This window comes from Aulostomus chinensis, chromosome 9 (assembly GCF_037954235.1).
Source record: "Aulostomus chinensis isolate RoL2024-O1b breed Wild chromosome 9, RoL_Achi_v1.0, whole genome shotgun sequence".
In the NCBI taxonomy this organism is placed as follows: Eukaryota; Metazoa; Chordata; class Actinopteri; order Syngnathiformes; family Aulostomidae; genus Aulostomus; species Aulostomus chinensis.
The window spans coordinates 27,958,750-27,978,131 of NC_141328.1; the positions used below are offsets into that span (position 1 = coordinate 27,958,750).

At 45.9% G+C, this 19,382-nt stretch overlaps 1 protein-coding gene across 4 annotated transcripts in view; it reads left to right on the top strand.

The window, feature by feature from the left end:
- The first annotated feature begins 629 nt into the window (after window positions 1–629).
- rarga (retinoic acid receptor gamma a) overlaps window positions 630–19,382 on the top strand; it is a 42,024-nt gene continuing 23,271 nt past the window's right edge. For 2 of the 4 annotated variants that reach the window (XM_086214819.1, XM_086214822.1), the window contains exons 1-2: window positions 630–996; window positions 13,782–14,143. In XM_086214819.1, coding sequence (XP_086070945.1) covers window positions 13,975–14,143 — 169 coding nt within the window. In that variant the 5' untranslated portion in view covers window positions 630–996; window positions 13,782–13,974. Of the gene's footprint in view, window positions 997–6,644; window positions 6,840–8,817; window positions 8,884–13,781; window positions 14,144–19,382 lie in introns of those variants that run through there. The other 2 variants (XM_086214821.1, XM_086214820.1) reach the window with 2 other exon arrangements.

Below are 19,382 nucleotides of genomic sequence, written 5' to 3' on the forward strand. Positions count from 1 at the left end.
AACCCGCTCAAAAGTCTGTGTCATTTGAGAATCAAACTAAGTAACTCTCATGTCTTCAGAGCCTGCGGGAGAAACTTTGAGCAGTTTGTTCACAGCGCCCCCTAGTGGTAAACAATAATATCGACATCTATTTATCTCCATAGCTGGTATTTCTGAAGTTAATATTTTTTTGGTTTTATCACAGATTTTTAACCCAGAATGTACAAAAGTGACGTGTGCTTTTGTTGCTGCTGCTTGATTCTTCAGTGTAAAATCGGTTTTTAAGATCAGAAAATCCTCAGTTTTGTCATTTTTAAAAAAAATAATTGATAGTTTCAGATCGTTTTTTCCCCCCTCTTATTTTCCTCATGCCTTCCTGTTAGTAATATTGAAAGCGCTTTGTAGTGCTGTTTGTGATAAACGCTACACAATTATCATTATGATAACGTAATTGTACTTATTATTATTACCTGATTACTTTATAGCAATTTTACTCCCATTTCTCGGAAGGACTTTGCCTTGAATCCGGCATTGCCACGGCGTGAGCGAGTTGATTCCCTGACACAGCTGCACATGTTTGCTGTCTTTGTCATGACTGTTGTTGTCTTACTTGTGTATTTATTTGTTTCCTTGTTTCCTCTTACTGCCAGATGCCGCAGTCCTCCTTCTGGCCGCTAGGGGGAGCCCCGGTGCCAGGAATCTGGGCTCTCGGTAACTGCCATCAACGCCCCTGAGTAGCCCGGGACTCGGTGACGGATTGGCAACGACGGAGGGCAATCTGACAAATGACAGAAGTGATCCGTGAGGCGTGAGACCAAATGGCGTGATTTCAACGAGCTGCTGCGCCGCCGCGGAGGATTCCTCTGAAGACTGCCCGTGACTTTGTCCCGTCTCCTTCACCGTCAACTTCGCCGAGCGTCCGATTGTCACTCACTCGCCTGAAACTTCGAGGGGGGAGAAGTCGAACTGCCGGCGGTTAAGAAGTTGAAGAAGAAGAAGAAGAAGAAGGAGGAGGAGGTAGGTCTTTCTTTTATTATTATGATTTTGAAGGCTTTACATTAATCATCTGCCGGCGTGATTAATTGGACATGTCTGAAAATAAATACAGTTCAAGCCGCGGGAAGCTGGGTGTGTGTTTACCGTCCGTGCGGGACTCACGCACTCATCATGAGAACACGTTACGGCAGGGCACGAGATAATTACAGGCTGCTGCGGCTGCTTGGGGACTGAGCTGAACAGAAGTCGCTGCCAACATACACACCTGCAAAGCACCGGCTCGCCTGGGGCTCAAAAGACATCAGTGTGCGTGTGCGTGTGTGTGCGTGTGTGTGGGGGGGGGGGGGGCGCTGAGGGGATGGGTGACACACACACACTTTGTTGAATGTGCGCTTTATGTGAAGAGGTGTGTGGCTGATGAGAGACTCACATTTATTCCAGGGTGGTTGATTAAACTCAGGAAAGCAAATGAGTAAAGAAAGGTTTTCCAGGGGTGGTGTGTGTGTGTGTGTGTGTGTGTGTGTGTGTGTGTGTGTGTGTGTGTGTGTGTGTGTGTGTGTGTGTGCGCGCGCGCGCGCGTGGTGCACAAAAAATGGCAAAAGCAGACCTATATTTAAACTCAACACACATTATATATATTTATATGACAAGCCCATATGTGCCAAAGCAAATGCATTTTTCTCCTGTTTCCTAATCAGTGTTTAGTGCCCAGCTTTCTCACAAGGGCAGTTTTATGTGCAGGGAAAGAGGCATGGAAAAGAAGACCTTTCCTTTTGAGCTCACAGATTTGCAGTAATTACAGAATCACTTCCATATGTTGCTCTCTGGCTGCCTTCTCTCTGCCCCCACCACCCCTCTCTTCTCCCCACTTTTCTTTCTCTTCTTTCCTTCTCTCCCATCTTACATTTGCATTCACCCCCCCCCTCATCTTTATTCCTCTGTTTTTTTTCTCTTTGTGTGTTTTTTTTATTCCCTTCATGCACTCTGAGCTTCTTTTTTTTGTCAAAACCACAGCTTAAACAAAGTTTATGATAATCAGAACATCCTGGCATTTTTGGCATCAAGAACTACACTTTTTGGTGATTCAATTAGCCGGAAGCTTGCCAAAGAAAGTCTGTGCACTTTTGGTGTTCAAGAGAGAGAGGTAGAGAGAGAGAGAGAGAGAGAGAGAGAGAGAGAGAGAGAGAGGAGTGTGTGTGTGTGTGTGTGTGTGTGTGTGTGTGTGTGTGTGTGTGTGTGTGTGTAGAATAAGGAAATATGAAAAAGAGGAAAGAAAAGCAGCTCAGTGAAGAATTTGAGAAGCAGGAGCGTGAAGGAGGGAGAGGTGGAACAGAAAATGAGGCAGGGAGAGAGAGAGAGGGAGAGGGAGGGCTGGAGTAATGCTTTTTGACAGAGGTGGGTTCAAGATGGGTTCATGGTGACATCATGGCTGATTTTTGAGGAAAGTATGGATAGGAGAGCTGTTCACCTTTCATTGGACGCACATGTTGGGGAATATACTGGCACACACACTGGTAGCTGTGTGGACAACCTCTGAATGCACCCCGAAATATGTACAGAAATCACACACATACGCACGCACACACACACACACACACACACACACACATGCATGCACACATGCATGCACACTCCCTTTTTGTTTTCCTCTCTCGCCTCCTCTTTTTCCCTTCAAATGTAAAAAAATATTGGCTCTTTTTCTGTCTTCCAGTTTCATTTGTTTTCGTTAGAAGGGTACGCACTGGTATATGCCCTTCGGTCCTTAACACACACATTTCTCCTTTGCCATGATTTTCCTATGAGTATAATTCCTCTGAGTAGTTTTTTGTTTTTTTTTACTTCAAGGCAGTTGGACTATAAATGAGAGCAGTTTGCCAGGCGGGATGAATGAGCTCCTTCATTTCGCAGGATGTGTGTTTAAGTCTGTAACCAAGAAAGTGTAAGCAAGTGTGTATATTTATGTGTGTGTGTGTGTGTGTGTGTGCATGCGCACATGTGTGTGAGTGTGTGTGTAAATGACTCCTGAGTGCGTTCGGCCTTGCGTCCCCTGCCTGTCACACAGCGGCACCAAACTTCACATGACATCAATCTGAATGTGGGGAAATAGTGATCTCATTACAGGCATCTTGTTACTGATTAAAACCTGCCGCCACAGGCACCCGCTCCCCGAGCCCCTTCTCTCCAATCCCAGCACCCTCCCCTCCCCGCCCCCCCACCCCATCACATTCTCTTTACCTCTTTCCTTCCTCTCTACCCATCTCTCTCTGACTTCCTCCCTCTATCATCCCCCCTTCCCTCTTTCATTTTCTGCTTCTCTTCCTCTGCCAGCAAGCCCCAGGCCTTTTCTCCATTGCTCCGTGAATGCAAATATGTTGAATCTAAAGTCGAAACACACGACCGAGTACAACGTTTCCATGAATATTTCATATCTCCATAAACACACACGCCCAGAGAAGCTGCGAAGCTACACGCTGAAACAATGCCTGTGTTTGCCGGATGACTTCCTGTGAGGAATTGCTTTTTCGCGTTCATCTTTTTTGTCAGAGCACGCTGTGTTAGGATTGATGTCAGGGCAGCGCGTTATGATGTCACAGGCTGAAGTTAATGATACGAGAATGGCGGGGGCAAGAGGCCATGTTTCCAGTGGTGCCCAGAGAGAGAGAGATAGCACCCTGATCTATCTTCATTATCCCCCATTCTGCAGCCTCCCAGACACAATGATCATAAATCTCTGCCTGGAGCACACTTCACTGACACTGAAACACAAACACTAGTAACCTCTGACCCTCTGGCTGCTACTGCCTACACACACTCATCCAGCACACACACACACACACACACACACACACACACACACACACACACCCCTCTCAAGCTCACTGTCATAATCTAATAAGAGCATACAGTAGCACGCACACACACTCACATGCACTTGACTGCACATCTGCTACACATGCATGGTCTCAGTCAGCCCGATGGCATCGCACTGATTTGGAACTCACACTCCACGTCCCTCAACTGAATCCTATGGCTATGTTTACCTTCTTTTTTCAAATTGCTAGTTTAGTACTGCTATGTAAACAGTTGAGGGATTTCTATTAGCTGCCGTGGCCTCCGAAGCAACACATAAATCAAATGGAAGCCAGATAAGGATCAGCTGAAGGGCTTTTTGCTTCCTGAATATAAGGTTTCTGAAAAAAAAAAAAAAAAAAAAGGGCAGCAGCACCTCTCGCGGCTTATTCACTCAGCCTGATATCCTGGCATGTATGTGGTAGCATAAGAAAGAACATCCAGCTGGCGACTTAAAGAGAAATGACATCGGAGTGATGTATGTATTTGTCTTGAAGGCGTTATAGAAATGTGCAGTTCCCTGGTTTCAAAACTCAGTTCAGTTCAGTGGGATTTTGAATGAGTCTTCAGTTAAATGCCTGTAATAACGTCTGTGGCTCTCACAAACTTGCCTTTTCGCTCGCATTTTCTCCCTAATTATACATCACCATTTCTACCAAGCTGTCGCGGTCGTTGCACCGCCCCCTCTGTGGCGCTTCCTCCATCACATGTGGAACCGTTGGTTACATCTTTTCACTTGACGGCAAAGAATTTCACCGGGGGAGGGGGAAGTGTCACATGGGAGGATCACATTCCCTCTCAGTTCCCCTTCCTCCCCCAAACAGACAGCTGACCAACCACAGGAGGTGCTAGTGCAGCGACGAGGACGCACACCCTCGCCACCCCCCACAGGTATGGACCATGCCCCCCAACACAAGCATAAGATGAACTCTTTTACAGCATGGAATGCATTCGTTAATACCGTCCCCGCTTTTATTAGGCATAAAAATACAATTTCTAACGAGGCTTTGCGACAGTGGCGCATCCGTGACGGCTCATCGCGCTAGCTTTTTACCCTTGTTTTTACACCCTGGAATTAATACAAGTGGTGGTAATTGATGGACGTTGTCTAGCTGAACTAAGTGTATCATACACGTAGCCATTGAGCTTCAGCGACTATCCCGTGGAGATGCCAACTTCCGCACAAAAACACGTCAAGAGAGTTTTGGAAGTGTTTGAGGATATGATCTCTGTCAGCACCAGGCCCGCTGCTGTGGTTTCCAAATGAAAGAAGGGGTTTGTTGACTGGCAAGACCAGAAGATTGGTTCTCCATGCTGCGTTGGTAGGAACGTTGTTTGGACTGTGAGATTTGGAGGAATGGGGAAGCGATGTGTGACCAATATGCCGGAAGGCCGCCATTCTCCATCAGAATAAGTAGCACATGTTGATGATTTACAAATCAGCTTGCTGCACTTATTTACTTATTCATTTGCTTTTGAATTGGAACCACTGTAGTCTAGTTAATCTTTTAATTCAATAAAGAATCATGCATTTTTATTTATTGACCTGTTTTTCTCTCCCCCCCCCCCTCGAGAAGTCGTGCTCAGCCATCGGAGGCAAAAGTGCCAGTTGAGGTGTGCCCTCCCCTCCCTGTCCTGCTTGAGGTTTGAGGTGCTCCTCATAACCAAAACAACTTGAGAAACATTACTTTCAGAAAAGCAGGGCACACGCCCAGAACCACAAACACATAAACACAGATCTGAAACATATGATCTCATATGGAGAGAGAGGGGGGCACGTTCAGGGGCACACCCAAATCTGTCGCTGCTGCACAGCTCTGCCATCTCGCTGGAACTTCCCCGTACAAAGCTGATGTGCCAACGCTGGTTTCACTTTAGGAACCAAAGCCACTGAGGTGCAGAAACCTGCAGTTAACTTTTAAAAAGTATTTCCAACTGCATAATGTTTGGCAGGATGTGGACAGATGTTGTGTATCCTGAAAAATGTTTGATTCCAGCCTTGGAAGCCAAATTCTGGTTTTCATTTATCCTCAATAAGAGCAGAATGTTTTCAGTTTTTCTCGTGTACTTCCCCTTTTAGTTCCAAACGTGTCCCGTCTCTTGCTTTCTTTAATATCAAGTCCCCTCAACATTTGGTTTGGTAATGATAGAAGTGATTTACTGCAGCAGCTCTGAGAAGATTCACAGTGTCAAACACTACGAGAAGTTTTGAGCAAAACAGCCCCCTCAGTACGTGCCTGTACGGAGCAGACAGGCAGGGCAAACATCCATTATGAACATTCCATAAATGAACCACACTGGGAATAAATGGCAAGATGAAACTATTTAGGCATGCTCCGAAGAATAAACCTATTGATTTGCCATTCAAACCGCATCTGTGTTAAATCAAAACACTGCAGAGTCGATGAACTGTGGTGTTCAGGACATTGTAACATCCTCTACATAATCTCACAGTGAATTCATTGATTAAACAGGAATGACCTAAGACCACAACTTTGCTCTCCATTTCAACATGCTGTAATAGTTTGTAGGTAAACCAGCTCCGTAGCCAAGAAGATGAGGGGAAAGAAAAAGCTAGAGAGGGAGAGAGAGAGAGAGAGGGAGACAAAGAAGAGAGGGAGAGAAAGAGAGAGAGAATTAAAAACAGAAACTTAAGCTCTCTGGGCCTTTTTCTTCCCTCCAGGCATTTTGTGGCTTGTGAAAAAATGTGCTGTATATTTGAAGTGTTGGGTCACGTGACGGAGGAAGGCTTTATGAATCAGAGAGTATAATTATTTCTTAGTGAGTGAGTGTGTTTGGGGAGTGAAAGAGTGATTTTAAGAGGTAGAGAGAGGAGGAGGGGTGAGTGCAGGAGAGAGAGAGAGAGAGAGAGAGAGAGAGAGAGGCTCACTGCTACTCTGTCTCTGCTGTCAGAAGGACTCTGATGAACGTGCACACATCTTGTCTCCGTTTTTCCTGGCGAGTTCCGCGTCAAACAATCCATCTGTCCCTCCGCCTCGTCCACACAAGAGCCGGTGAGTTCAAAAAGTTAAGAATCAGTTGACGTGACTAGTCGGTCGCCATCCGTCTTTGTTACCAGAGAGAGGGAGAGAGAGAGAGAGAGTCGGGGTTTTCGGGAGTGGGTTGACCGTTTTAATTGAAGACAGAGTGAATGAGAAGCTTTCAGGCAGTTGGTTGTTATTCTGCTGAAATCACGGCGCAGTTTAATGTGTAAACACTAAAAAAAAAAATCCTAACACACATTTTTGTTTCATGATGCTTCATTAATGAGTTCACATGAAAACACATGTATGTGTGCTTATTAGTGAGGGTTTCAAGTGTTAGCCAGTGCCTGTGGAGCTCTTTATTATTAGCATATGTGTGTGTGTGTGTGTGTGTGTGTGAGTGTGTGTGAGTGTGTACTCACCAGAGGAGTCACCAGCCCTTGACCTGTTTCTTTTTAATAACCAACGCTGGAACACTTAGAAAAGAAGAGCATTGTTTTCCAGCTTTTAACCAGCGGAGGCTAATTCCTGTGGAGTGAGGTGTGTCTGCAGCTCTGCTCTTACTTTACATGGACCTTTATTCATTGTGTTCCCGTAGTTAGCAGCTTGTCACTGGGTATTATTTCTCGATTCTGGCTCGGATAACAGGTTCCACTTGTTGCAGTCATGTTGCATTGAGTGCTGCGTGATTTGTCAGATAGAAATCAGGCACCTGATGTCACAGCTTGTGTCCTCGTGGGTTTATGGCAGCGAGCAGTCAGCAGGTAAAACGCTGCAGCTGCTGGACTCTCTTGCCTCTGCACCTGCTGTCTATTGCTTATTTCCCCTGGTGGACCTGACATAAGTGTTGTAGTTTAATTGAAAAAACAACCGCACGGCCGAATGAGAGCAGCGTCCTGACGTTTGTCATTTTGACTGGGTTGGTAACATCTGGAGGGGAGGAAAAGGGAGCTCATCTCCGTGGCAGAGTAAGATCACCGCACTCTCCTACAGAACAACAGACATTTGTCTTTTTACAGGCCGAGCAGCTTCACTCCGTAGCGTTCAGCCGCAGTGTGTCGCCCTGTTGTATTTGTGTTTAAATGCTCCAGATGAGTATTCACCTCTGATCACTGCGCTTGCCGCCATGGGAGTGTGTTGTTTTCCCAGCATCCAGAACATTCTCCCCAGTTGTTGTTGTCAGCGTTCACGCATGAAGCGACAAAAGAGGATTTAAATTCTTATGTTAATCTGCAAAGACCATTAATAATACCAGTTGAATTATCACTTTGGAAGAGAGGGGATTTGTCAGTCGAATGTGTCTTGACTTGATTGATTTTAGACCAGATGCAACATGTATTGTTCTGTTTTTCAGACCCGAGTCAACGTTTGCATACTTCTCCCTTCAAGGCCTTATGACACGCTCACGCCATTTTAAGTGTTGTTTATTGATTTTTTGTCATTGGATGAACAGTAGGGCGAAGGCAAGTCATTCCGCATGGAGGCCAAAGACCCTTTCCTTGTTTTTAGTTCACGTTTCTGTTACAAAGGCCGTGAAGTGAAGGTTCTAACGTTGACATTGCATTCAGAAAACCACCGGGGTTTTGGAGCTGGTTTACGAAAAGGTTGTCGGTTTGTCTCGGTGTTTTTCAGTCTAAATGGGCTAAATGAATGTATGACGTGGATCAAAAGGTTAAATGTCACCAGGAAAAGGAACCAAAGTAAACTGGAAGAGTCCCAACAAGTCTTTCTGGACCATAATACAGGCCCTGATTCACTTTGTGCCAGCGCGTTCACGTGATGACCCACAACAGTTTCTGTAGAGCGAAATGCGCAGTAATCAACAGTCATTCTTGGTTACATGGCCTGTTGATACCTGTCGTTTGCTGGAATTTCTATAGCAATTAAGGCCAAGTGGGTGGGAGGGGTTAGACAGGTGTTTTTCAGGGATTCGAGGAGATTTCCGCCGCCACACTATAATTAACTAGGAAACTACCTGTGCACTGTTTCCTGTGTCTTATTTTTACAGGTGTGCTCGTGAGGATTTACATGTTCACTTTGACTGTGAGGCCTTATTGAAACATCTCCCGGCACTGTGAGTGTGTATGTTCTCTGCGTCTGCGTGTGTGTGTGTGTGTGTGTGTGTGTGTGTGTGTGTGTGTGTGTGTGTGTGTGTGTGTGTGTGTTTGGGCCTGCTTGTGTCTAAGTGTTGCTTTTACACCTGAGGCTAAAATCAGTGGTGGTGAAGCTCATCCTTTTTGCGTTTCTTGATACAGAGGAAGGTCTGTTTTCTGTCTGAGCTGACAAAGACAAACACCCTCACACGTCTTATTAAAAATGACATTTAGTTGCAGCGATTTTACCCTTCAAACCCGACAACCAGCCGTGACGCTGCTCCCTCTCCGACTTTTCTTCTCTTCCTTTTCTTTCTGCCTCTCTGGCAGGCTCCATTTCTCAACATTCATACCGTCATCTGTCTTTGCTTTTTCCTGTTGTGCTGCGTGTTCTTGTTTCGCTGGACCTTCTTCTTGAGTCTCCGTGTTGAGTACAAAGCACTCTACCACATCATGGAAACGGCAAGCTGTCAGGATGACTTCATCTTGTCACAAAGTGTTTTATGTCTTAATGTGGGTTCTCACTCTTTCCAAAGTCTTCTCCCCCCACTGCAGGCTAACACTGCCTGTTTGTTTGCGACATTTAAACAGTCTTGGAACGAATGTTTAATGATTTATAGGTATAAAGACAAAGCGTGTATAAGGGCGCCCTGTGAAACAATAGTCCTCATGTGACAAATGACTAGACAGAGGTGCTACTTTGCATTGTTTCTCAAAAGTAAATTTGAGTTTGTGTGATGCTGAGAGAAGGCAGATGTCAAACAAGTTTGAGGTGATGGAATGCAGGTCTGTTTGGAGACACTGGGCCGTCTGTCACTAGGAGCCATTTGCCAGACACTTGTTGAAAGCCTGGGAGCTGTCAGCTTAGCATCAGATAGTAAAGTGTTAAGGAGATTGTTTTCGCTGCCAGAATACTGCTGACACAGGCAACAAGATCACATATCGCTCGTGTGATTCTCCTTCATTTGTCAGTTCTGAGCCCTTAAACTGTTTCTGATGGGTCTGCGTGAGCGTATGACACTAAATCTTCATTCTGCTCCAAGTAGTTGGAAAGCCAGTCTGTCAACTCGGTTTGGACACGTAACTTTAGAGTCATTGTTTTACTGATGTAACAATATGACTTTGCCCGTGACCCAAAACTTAAACATAACTCTCCGTGCTTCAAGTCATTTCCTTTACAATGTTACTGGACATAAATCACTCTCTGATGTTGACAATCAGAAGGCTGTGCCTTGAAGACATGCTTAGATTTCTGTCAAAAAAGAGAGAAAAAGTCGGAGGTGGAAAAAGTGCGAGGGGGCTCTGTTATGGGGCCAAGCGCTCCCTGCCAGGATACATGGTGCTGTTCATTTATCTTGGGGCTGTGAATTTACAGTTCAACCCTTCCAGTAAAGGTTTTGATTTGCTGCTCTACCCTGGCTGATGGACACATATTTTCATTTTACCTTGCAGAAAATTTCCTAAAATTGCATATTGTAGACTTTTGGAGAGTTCAAGAAACCCCAAAGAAAACCAAGGAATTCACTGTCAGAACAAGGAGCCAGAGAGGGAAGAGAGGAGCTGCTAGGATTCTAGTTGAAGGCAAATATCCAGACATAAACACAGCAGTTTAAGTCCGTCCAACATCACACACGGTTACTGTAAAAAAAAATGTTGCCTTCCTTGACTGAAATAAGAGTCTAGTAAACAGACATGGCACCTGGAAGCCTGCTCGTGTACGCCGAGTAATCACCTGTGGTTTCTTCTGCTGACTTAAAAAACAACAACTGCCTTTCTCAGTCGAGTGGCGCACAGCTTCCTGAGATGCTGTGATTTATTAGTCATGTTTGACTGCAGTTCTCATTGCCTGAGGGGCCTCGCTTGGTCACAACGGTTAAATTGTTGTTTTTCTCTGAGAGGATTTGATCTCCTTTGTTTGACAGACATTCAATCTGTGGGAACTGTTCTCTCTTTGTCTTCTTTATTCTCTTTCTGTTGAAATCTTCTGCAAACAAGGGAGTCTCATTTTCTCTGAGCGTGCCCCGTCTTGCTATCTCAAAATTGCTGGCTTTGATTGATTCCTTTTAATCCCTTCCACGGTGCTTGGTCCTGATAAAATCTGTAGATTATCTCAAGTGTAATCAGTGCTTTTAACACAGTGAGCTACTGTCAGGTCTGATGAGCAGCATCAGCCTGCCGAGGTGGGCACGTCCTCGGCCATGATGGAAAGTCCCAGCAGCCCTGAATCCACCCATGGCTGGCCCTGGTGCTCCTGGCCTGCCTGGTCGTCTGCTGCCTCCTGTGTGCCCCCCAGGCTCAGGGGAAGTGGGGAGGCCCTCTGTGCCCATTTGGCCCTTGCTAACAGGGGATGAGGTCACTCCAAATTCCCCTCATCCCCTTATAGCCCCAGACGGACTGGCGAAGTGAGCCTACCACAGGACCCAACATAAAACATAAATGGCTCTGTAAAAAGCTTCTGGGCTGATGTGACTCATTAAAACACACTGGCGCCAACTTTTTTTATTAATTCATTATTATGTTTAGGGAGGAGAGCGAAGTTACTGGGTCCTATTTTTTTGATGGCGTATTAGCGCTCTGCTCTTTCGTTCTTTCTTTATTAGTTCATTTCTTTCTTTGGCGTACGTATGACTGTGCAGTGGGTGGCTTGAAACTCACTTGACGGACGACAATATGGGATTAATAGATGGATTAGGTCACACACAAGGACACACGCCGCTGTGATCCTTCAGCGCACGTCTGCTCTTTCCTTTTCATCTCGCTCTCTTCTCCCAGCACTCACTCACAGGCAGAGTTTGCTGCCTTTATGAGGCCTGCTTTGAGTTCATGAGGCAGATACCCAAACGGGCCAAACACTGGCCAAGTATGTACTCATACGCACGCATGCACGCACACACGCACACACACACACACTTTTCTGAGGCTGTGTATTTCTGTTTTTCCTGCCTGAGCCTCTTCTCCAATTAGGCCCACTGTGAAATCTAAAGTCATGGGTTTGTGTGCTGGCCACACGCTGGAACCGCTGCATGGGGTCATGGTACAGATTGTCTTGATGCAGTTGAGGGATGGAGCTGGAGATGGGGGATCAGGTATAACATCATGATTATGGTGGAGAGAGGTAGGCCCAGTCAGAAAAAGAAACAGCCTGGAAAAGGGATTGAAAGAAATCAGGAGAGAAAGAAGGAAGGAAAAAAGAAAGATGGCAGAACGGCTGCGTTGGCAGGATGGGGGTGGGTGCCTATCGGTGGCTGCTTCTTCCTGAAACGTGGCCACCCGAGCCTGCCTGGGCCCTGGATGCACATGTGGAACAGTTTACTGTAATGGAACTCTAAATTAGTGGTGGTTTGAAGCTGCCTGCAGCAGTAGGGTGTAATTAACTGGCTCTGTTGAAAGAGAAAGAGCCAGAAAGAGAGGCGGGGAGGGAGCCAGAGCCCTGGACAAGGCATGGGGTGAGAGGGGTGTTAGTGTGTGTGTGTGTGTGTGTGTGTTAGTGTGTGTGTTTGTGTGTTAGTGGGTGCTCTCACACATGTGTGGAGGGTGCTTGATTGCATGTGTATGTGTTTCAGAATGTGTGGTGTGTCTTGGAAAGCTCTGCCTTTATTTTTTTTTCTCCAGGCACGGCGCCACCTCTTAGTGCCCCCCAGTGCCCAGATGCTGTCACTGTTCTTCTCCCTGTGTTTTGCTCAGTTCAGCAGTTCACCAGTTCAGCCTCAGATCTCACCCACCCCTCACCCCGTTTTTCTTTGTTTATACCGAGTTCATTACCAAGATTTTTTCTCTGTCTTTTCTCCCAGATTCACAAGCCACAGCAGTTCCAAATTCCTTGGCTCTGCTCTTTTTCAAAGCCACATTTAAAAAAAAAACAAGCTGATCACACCACCCACTCATAAAATCACGCTAGGGGAGCAAAAGGCAAAAAAGAAAACATGAAAAAGAAAATGGGAGGCTTTACTGGGATTTTTTCCCCCTCCTGTGTTAACAGTCAACAGTGGGGCATAACTGCTGCCTTGTCTATAATTGAGCCTCGCTTGTCTGTGCCTACTGTGTGGAGTCGAAGTGACGAGCAGGCTGCAGGAGGTTAGAGCCAAAATGAGTCTGTGGGATGAGAGCCTGACCTCAAGAGAAGATTGTTGGAAGTGACAGCAGCAGTTAGCAATCAGTGGAGCTCATTTTCTCTAGCCCCTACCCCCATCGACCCCCCCACCCCCGCCCCTCCCTTCTTCATGCTCTGGACCCCGTGTCTGGGCCTCTGGTCCTGGGGGAAAGAGGCAGAGAGGCAGGCTGCTGTGCTAGGCTGGCAGCAGGAACAGAGGAGCTCTTTATAGTAGAGTTCTGGTGATTTAAATCATATGGCATAGCCTGGAATCACTGCAGAAGTCTGGAAGCTCTTCAAAACTGCAGGAACAAGAGAGCTCTCTCTTTCTCTCTCTCTCTCGCCCCCTCCCTCCTGCTCTTCCCTGTTATAACTTTTTCCAAACTTCTTTCTTATTTTCTTTTCCCCTTCGCCTGGTCCCAGTTTTTCTGGCTTTTCCTCTCGCAGCTCGCTCATTCTTTTTCGCTCACATCTTTATCTGTTTTGGTTCTCACTGTCCTGTCCTTCCCCACTTCCTCCGTCCGTTCTTCCCTCCTTCCTTCCTTCCTTCCTTCCCATTTTCTCATACCTGTTGGTATGAAACTTGCACATCCCTCTTGCATTATAGCTGGATAAATATTCTCCCTCCCAGAGTGTAGATGGATCATAGACTTGGAGTTGATGTGAGGTTACTTGGTGGAATCTACCGAGGGCATGTCACGTCATGTTCCTGCCCATCAGAAACATTTATCCTCATGTGTTTGATTGATTCAGAAGTAATAACAAGCTTCTCTCCCGTCTCTTCCTCAGGAAAGTGAGCTGGATGACTCACTTGAAGTGGAAGTTCCTCAGTAAACACAACGCCCCCCCATCGTGACTTCACTCCCCCCTCATCCCGAGAGCCTTCCTAAGGATTTCATCGTTTGTGGGGAGTTCCAGGTGTTTTGTTAAAGTGTTCCCCTCAGCCAGTGGCCCACTGTGGACCCCTGGGTGCACCGTCGCCATGGCTACCAACAGGGAACAGCAGGTGGGTCACATGACCGGCTTCCCACCTGCTGTTTACCCTTTCGCCTTCAACTCCATGAGAAGCCACTCCCCCTTCGACCTGCTGGCCAACAGCAGCCTGTTTGGGAGATTCGGTGCCGACCTTCCCAAAGAGATGGCTGCTCTCTGTAAGTCATTTTCATTACCGCCTGTGTTTTACTTTCCTTCCCTCTTGTGTTTCATTTTCCATTTCCACCCTGTATGGCCCATACTTTCATTTTAGTCAACTCACTTTTAACAATTTAGATGTCCACTAGCAAAGAGGAAAATACGTCGGCTCAAATTGCTCTCCATTATATGTAATTTTGTGGAAATGGAAAACTTTAGGGTCTGCTTGTGATATAAGGCGAGCGGTGTAAAAAAATCCCCCAAAGAAACCATAAGGAAAAAGTCCACTTTCATCAATACAATGATTACGCTGCTCCTGTGGTTTCCTTATAGATGCCTGTAGATGGTGTGGTTGGGACCACAAACTGGCGCTGGCTTGGCCGGTTTGTGCGTCTGTGTGTATATATCAGGGCATCTCACGGAGCTTATGTGAAGCAGGCAACCCACAAGTGTGCAATTAGAGACAAAACAACATTCCTCTATTGTGAAGTGATGAATGCTCCGAGCGTCAACAAATATTTAAAAAATAAAAGCGTGCAACGTATATTGTGAGCGCTCTGCAAAAACCCAAGTCTTGCCAAAGTGTATTCGTGTTATTTCGATTCTCAGTACAGCAAATATGAGAAAGAATCACTTAACACGTTTCACCTCTCAAGATTTGTGAGACAACATTGTCAAGAAATTTAGTCTGTAACAAGTAAAAATGATCTGCCAGTAGAGTCAACAACATTCTCTTAAATTATTGCTTATATTGATAAGGAGATGCTACTACTCACAGGCCAAGCTTCTGAGCGGAGCTGGATTCAGACTCTTCCCGCAGCTCAGCACTCTGATGTCACAGTTGCACTTTCAAACTTGAACACAGGGGGCACTGTTGTATTCTGCAGCGCTGGGATGAATACAATGAGGAGTTTGTCAACTAATCTTGAATGTTTTACTGTCATGGAAAACTAGACAGATTACACACACACATAAACACACACACACACACACACACTCACACTCATATACACACAACGCCAACATACGTTGCTCATTGTTCAGAGCACCTGCTTGATTTAAAGCTTTAAAGCGACATCAGGATTCTCAGCCTGGGAGGGTCCTTGTAGGAAACCTGTCAGGATGTTAGTGTAGGCGAGAGGCAGACAGAGAGAGGGGCGGGGGCACGATGTAAAGGTAAGCAGAAGCTATTTGAAATCGTATCTGGGTGCAGCGCTGAAGGGGCGGCAGGTGGTGGTGGGTGGTAGATGTGGTGTAGGGGCTATAATGGGTGTGGGTGGCAACAGCTGAGTGCCGAGGCTGAGAGCCCCCCTGCCTGTGTGTGCATGCCCCCTCTCTCCCCCACCACAGCATGCCTGAGCACCTCTCCAGCCTTTCAGCCGTCAATCACTACCTTACCCCCCTCCTCAGCGACGCTGCCCACCTAATCCTCAAGGTATTTTCACTGAACTGGAGTGAGAGAGGGAGAGGGAGAGGGAGAGAGCACCTGGGGGTAATGTCCTAGTGTGGTGGAATCCAAGAACACACCCTGCTAGGAAAACATACGGATACACACATGCAAACACACCACCAGAGACACTCTTCCCACTCTCGCTCTCTCTCTCTCTCTCTCTCTCTCTCTCTCTCTCTCCCTCCCTCACCCACCCTCACCCTTGCACACACACAGCCCCTCTTTCATCTAAAAACGAGAAACATCCCCCCTGATGCAGAATGAAATCCCACCGCACTGACAGATGGAGTCTTTTTTGGTTTCACGCTGGCACAAAACAAAAACAAGAATCAAAGCACACGCAGACGCAAGCAACCACATGCACCGGAGCTTCATACATGAATGCTTGTACTGACACATCCGCGCTGGCAGTGGTATCGCTCACTCGGGTTAAAGACCACAGTTATGCGCTCTAAACTCTGGATCGGAGCTTAAACAAGGCTGGGGTCAAAGGTTAAGTCCGGATCACAGTGACAATTAGCTTCAGCTCATGGAAGGAGATATGCAGTTGCTACTCTGCTGGTGAAGGTCTGTGTTGGTCCAGTAACATGATGAAATCATCTCTGTCTTTTTGTGCTGAATCAGAATAGTTTTTTATTAAGTGTCTTTTCAGTTCCTGTAATTTGAATCGATTCAGCACAAAACTCCTAATCTCCTCTGCACTGTGTTTGAGTTGAGGACAGAAAGTACATCTCCGCAAGAGTCACTGGCCACTGGATCAAAAACCCTCTCAGCTGTTATCTTTTAAAATAGACAATTGGTGTGTCTCTCGGCAAGGAATGTTACAAGTCACTTTACTGACAGCCGTCTCAGTCCCTGCTCTCTTAAACGTTAGCGGGGAGGACAAAAGGCCTCAGTTTGGACATTCCCCAGGCCCTGTTTTTCTTCTCCTTCCACTTCTTCTCCTGCAGTTGGCTTAACAGGCCTGCTCATTGTTGTCAGGACTGTCTGTGGGCCAGACTGAGAAAATACCTTCCACATAAAGGGAGTAGCACTGCAGATATTTCTCTGTGTGTGTACTTAATAGCACCACATTCTTGCCCAGCTTCATAACTCCATGCATAATTGCTGTTGGAGAGGTAGCCTGGGTGACACCTACTATTGTTGGGTGAGCGTGCTGTGCCAACAGGTTAGAGCACTTCCCACAACGGCGCTCTGTTTTGGCACCAGTGTCTTTGGAAATACCTGTTTTGCACAGAGGTGGGACGAGGCAGGGGTGGGTGGGGGGTGCAGCGTAGGTGGACTGTGTTTGCACATGTAGAGATAGTAAACTTTTCCTTCATGCTGAATACTGTAGGAAAGAAGAATCCAGGAAATGTTAAAGCTTTTCCTTCTCAACAGGCGTGAATGGGGTCGGCTGCACTCCCTTCCTTAGCAGCCATATCTTTCTGAAAGAGTTTGCTCATCCATGAGAAGGTCTGACGTCTCTCTGTGCTGTGCGCTGTTGCGGAGGCCGTTATCAGTTGATCCCTGTCATTATGGGAGCCCTTCAAACAAACAGTTGGAAGCCCATTAAGGCCACTTACTATGTGATAACATCACCACTGAGCCCTGAAACACCTCTCTAAGCTTTCGCCAATCAGGGCCGGAGCCCTGGCCTCAAAGCCAGCCACAGGGATGTTTTGAAAAGCTGGTAGGTCATTTCCTTCAGCCCACATGGCTCAGTCCAAAATTCTGAAGCCTCCAATTTTCCGTTTAGACCATAATTTCTAGCTTTATGCTGAGTAAACACAACAAGTCATGAGAGAGTTCAGCTGTGAGAGCTGCATCACCATGAGATGGAATTAAAATCATTGTATTAATGGGAAGGAATGAGCGGCCTGTGGAAACTGGTGCAGGAGCTGGCTGAGTCCGCTCAGTAGTGCCCCCGGTGGAGACGAGCGGAACAGCCACGCTCACGATATAGGTCAGTTGCATGTGGATTGTAACTGCACGTGCGCACATACACACACACACACAAAGTCATTTGCATACCGGCTGCCCAGCTTCTATGCATGCATCCACACTCACGCATACACAGACCATTAAGTCAGGCAGACTGTGAAAAGGACAAAAATGTTCCAGCAGAAAAAAAAAACATCTTCATGCAGAGTGACATAATTAAAAACACTCATTGCATACCTAAACACACACACACACACACACACACACACATAAGAAGTTCTTGTTGGCTTAGAGAGCTTTGGGAGTTGCGTAAAGGAGCCATTTTGGTGGGAAATGTGGTTTGAGGGAGAACGTAAAAGCGAACGTTTAAATGGAGGAGAGAGGGAGAGTGAAGCTCCCGCTCAGCTTTCGTAGCGACCCAGCACGTACCTACAGACGAGGCTGACATAGGAGGTTTGGGTTGTCTGGGTGCATTTTTGAGCTTGAATATTTTTATATTTGAGAAAAAAAGAGCGAGTGGGCGCTTCCTCGTCGCCATAAGCTTCCCTGAAGACCCAGGAAGACGGACTGCCATCTGTTTTTTTTTCTCTTCCTGCATGTTTTACAAACTGCGACATCATCTCTCTTTTGAAACATTCAAAGGTCCCAAGAGACACCTGAGTGCTCACTTCTCTGTTTGCTCTCCAGAGCAAAGCCAATCCATCTCTGAACGCTGTCAATCTTGATGGCATTTACTGATTTTTGAGATTTATTGGAGGGCAAAGCGGTGACCTGAGCCTGAGGTGAAAACATCACGGATGAGGATTTCAAAGAATCTCAGAGCAACTCCGGGAATGATTGTGGATGGTTAATTGCCAATGTGGTCATCACATATGTTAATAATAATTTCAGCACCTGAAGTTCAGTACTCTGTTTTGATGCATCTTCATTTTTTAACTCCTGGTCATTTACGTGTCATGGGAAGGTCCTCTGGTTGTACTTTGTGCTCAACAAGAATCTGTCAGATTATCCAAAACATACGTGGAATCAGTTTTAGATCAAAATCAGCAATCAGTGTCTGATGCCGATATGTAGAGATCAGCGTGACTCATGTGTGATGCCGAAATATCCTTCTTTTTATATAAAAAAAAAACCCTTCTTACCTTTTTGCTTTGGATAAGACGAATACTCTTGAATAAAAAGCAATGGTACACAAAAAGTGTGTGACACTCATATAGTTTAATTTTAAAAAATCATCAACTGAAGAAATCCCGATGACGAATCAAAAAAAAAATTGAATTGAGACCAAATCACGTTTGGGTGCATGGAGCAGCGTTTATCAGCAGACGGCAGCGTCGTCTTGTGTCTGAGGGACTGTTTGTGGACCCGCTGGACATGTTTTAAACACGTGAACTTGATTATTCTCCTTAGTGATATCACACCCAGAGGGAGGCTTCCTGTAGAACGGGGTGATATTGATCTGCGTGCTTGTATATGTTTAAAAAAAAAAAAAAAAAAAAAAAACAGTATTAAAAAAATGCCAAAAATTGGCCAGATAAAGCAGTCAACTAATTCATTAAACTCTATCTTTTACATCAAGTTTTAAGTCAGAAGCCATCAGTTATGAGTCACACCTAATTATATTCAACACAAACTCACCGCCACTTACATGCTCTTTTCTAAATGCACCTCTTTACACAGATGTACGTATATTAGAATATTATGACATAAATAGCCTATATACTTGACTGTCATGCCATCCTGTCTTTGCATATATTTGTACGATTGCCTTTGTATCCAGTTTTCCCTGAAGGGTCAATAAAGCATTTCTGATTCTGACTCTTTCACACTAAATCAGTGTTTGCAGTGTTTTAATGTCAATTCCAGCTTTCACTCTTCTGACTGCC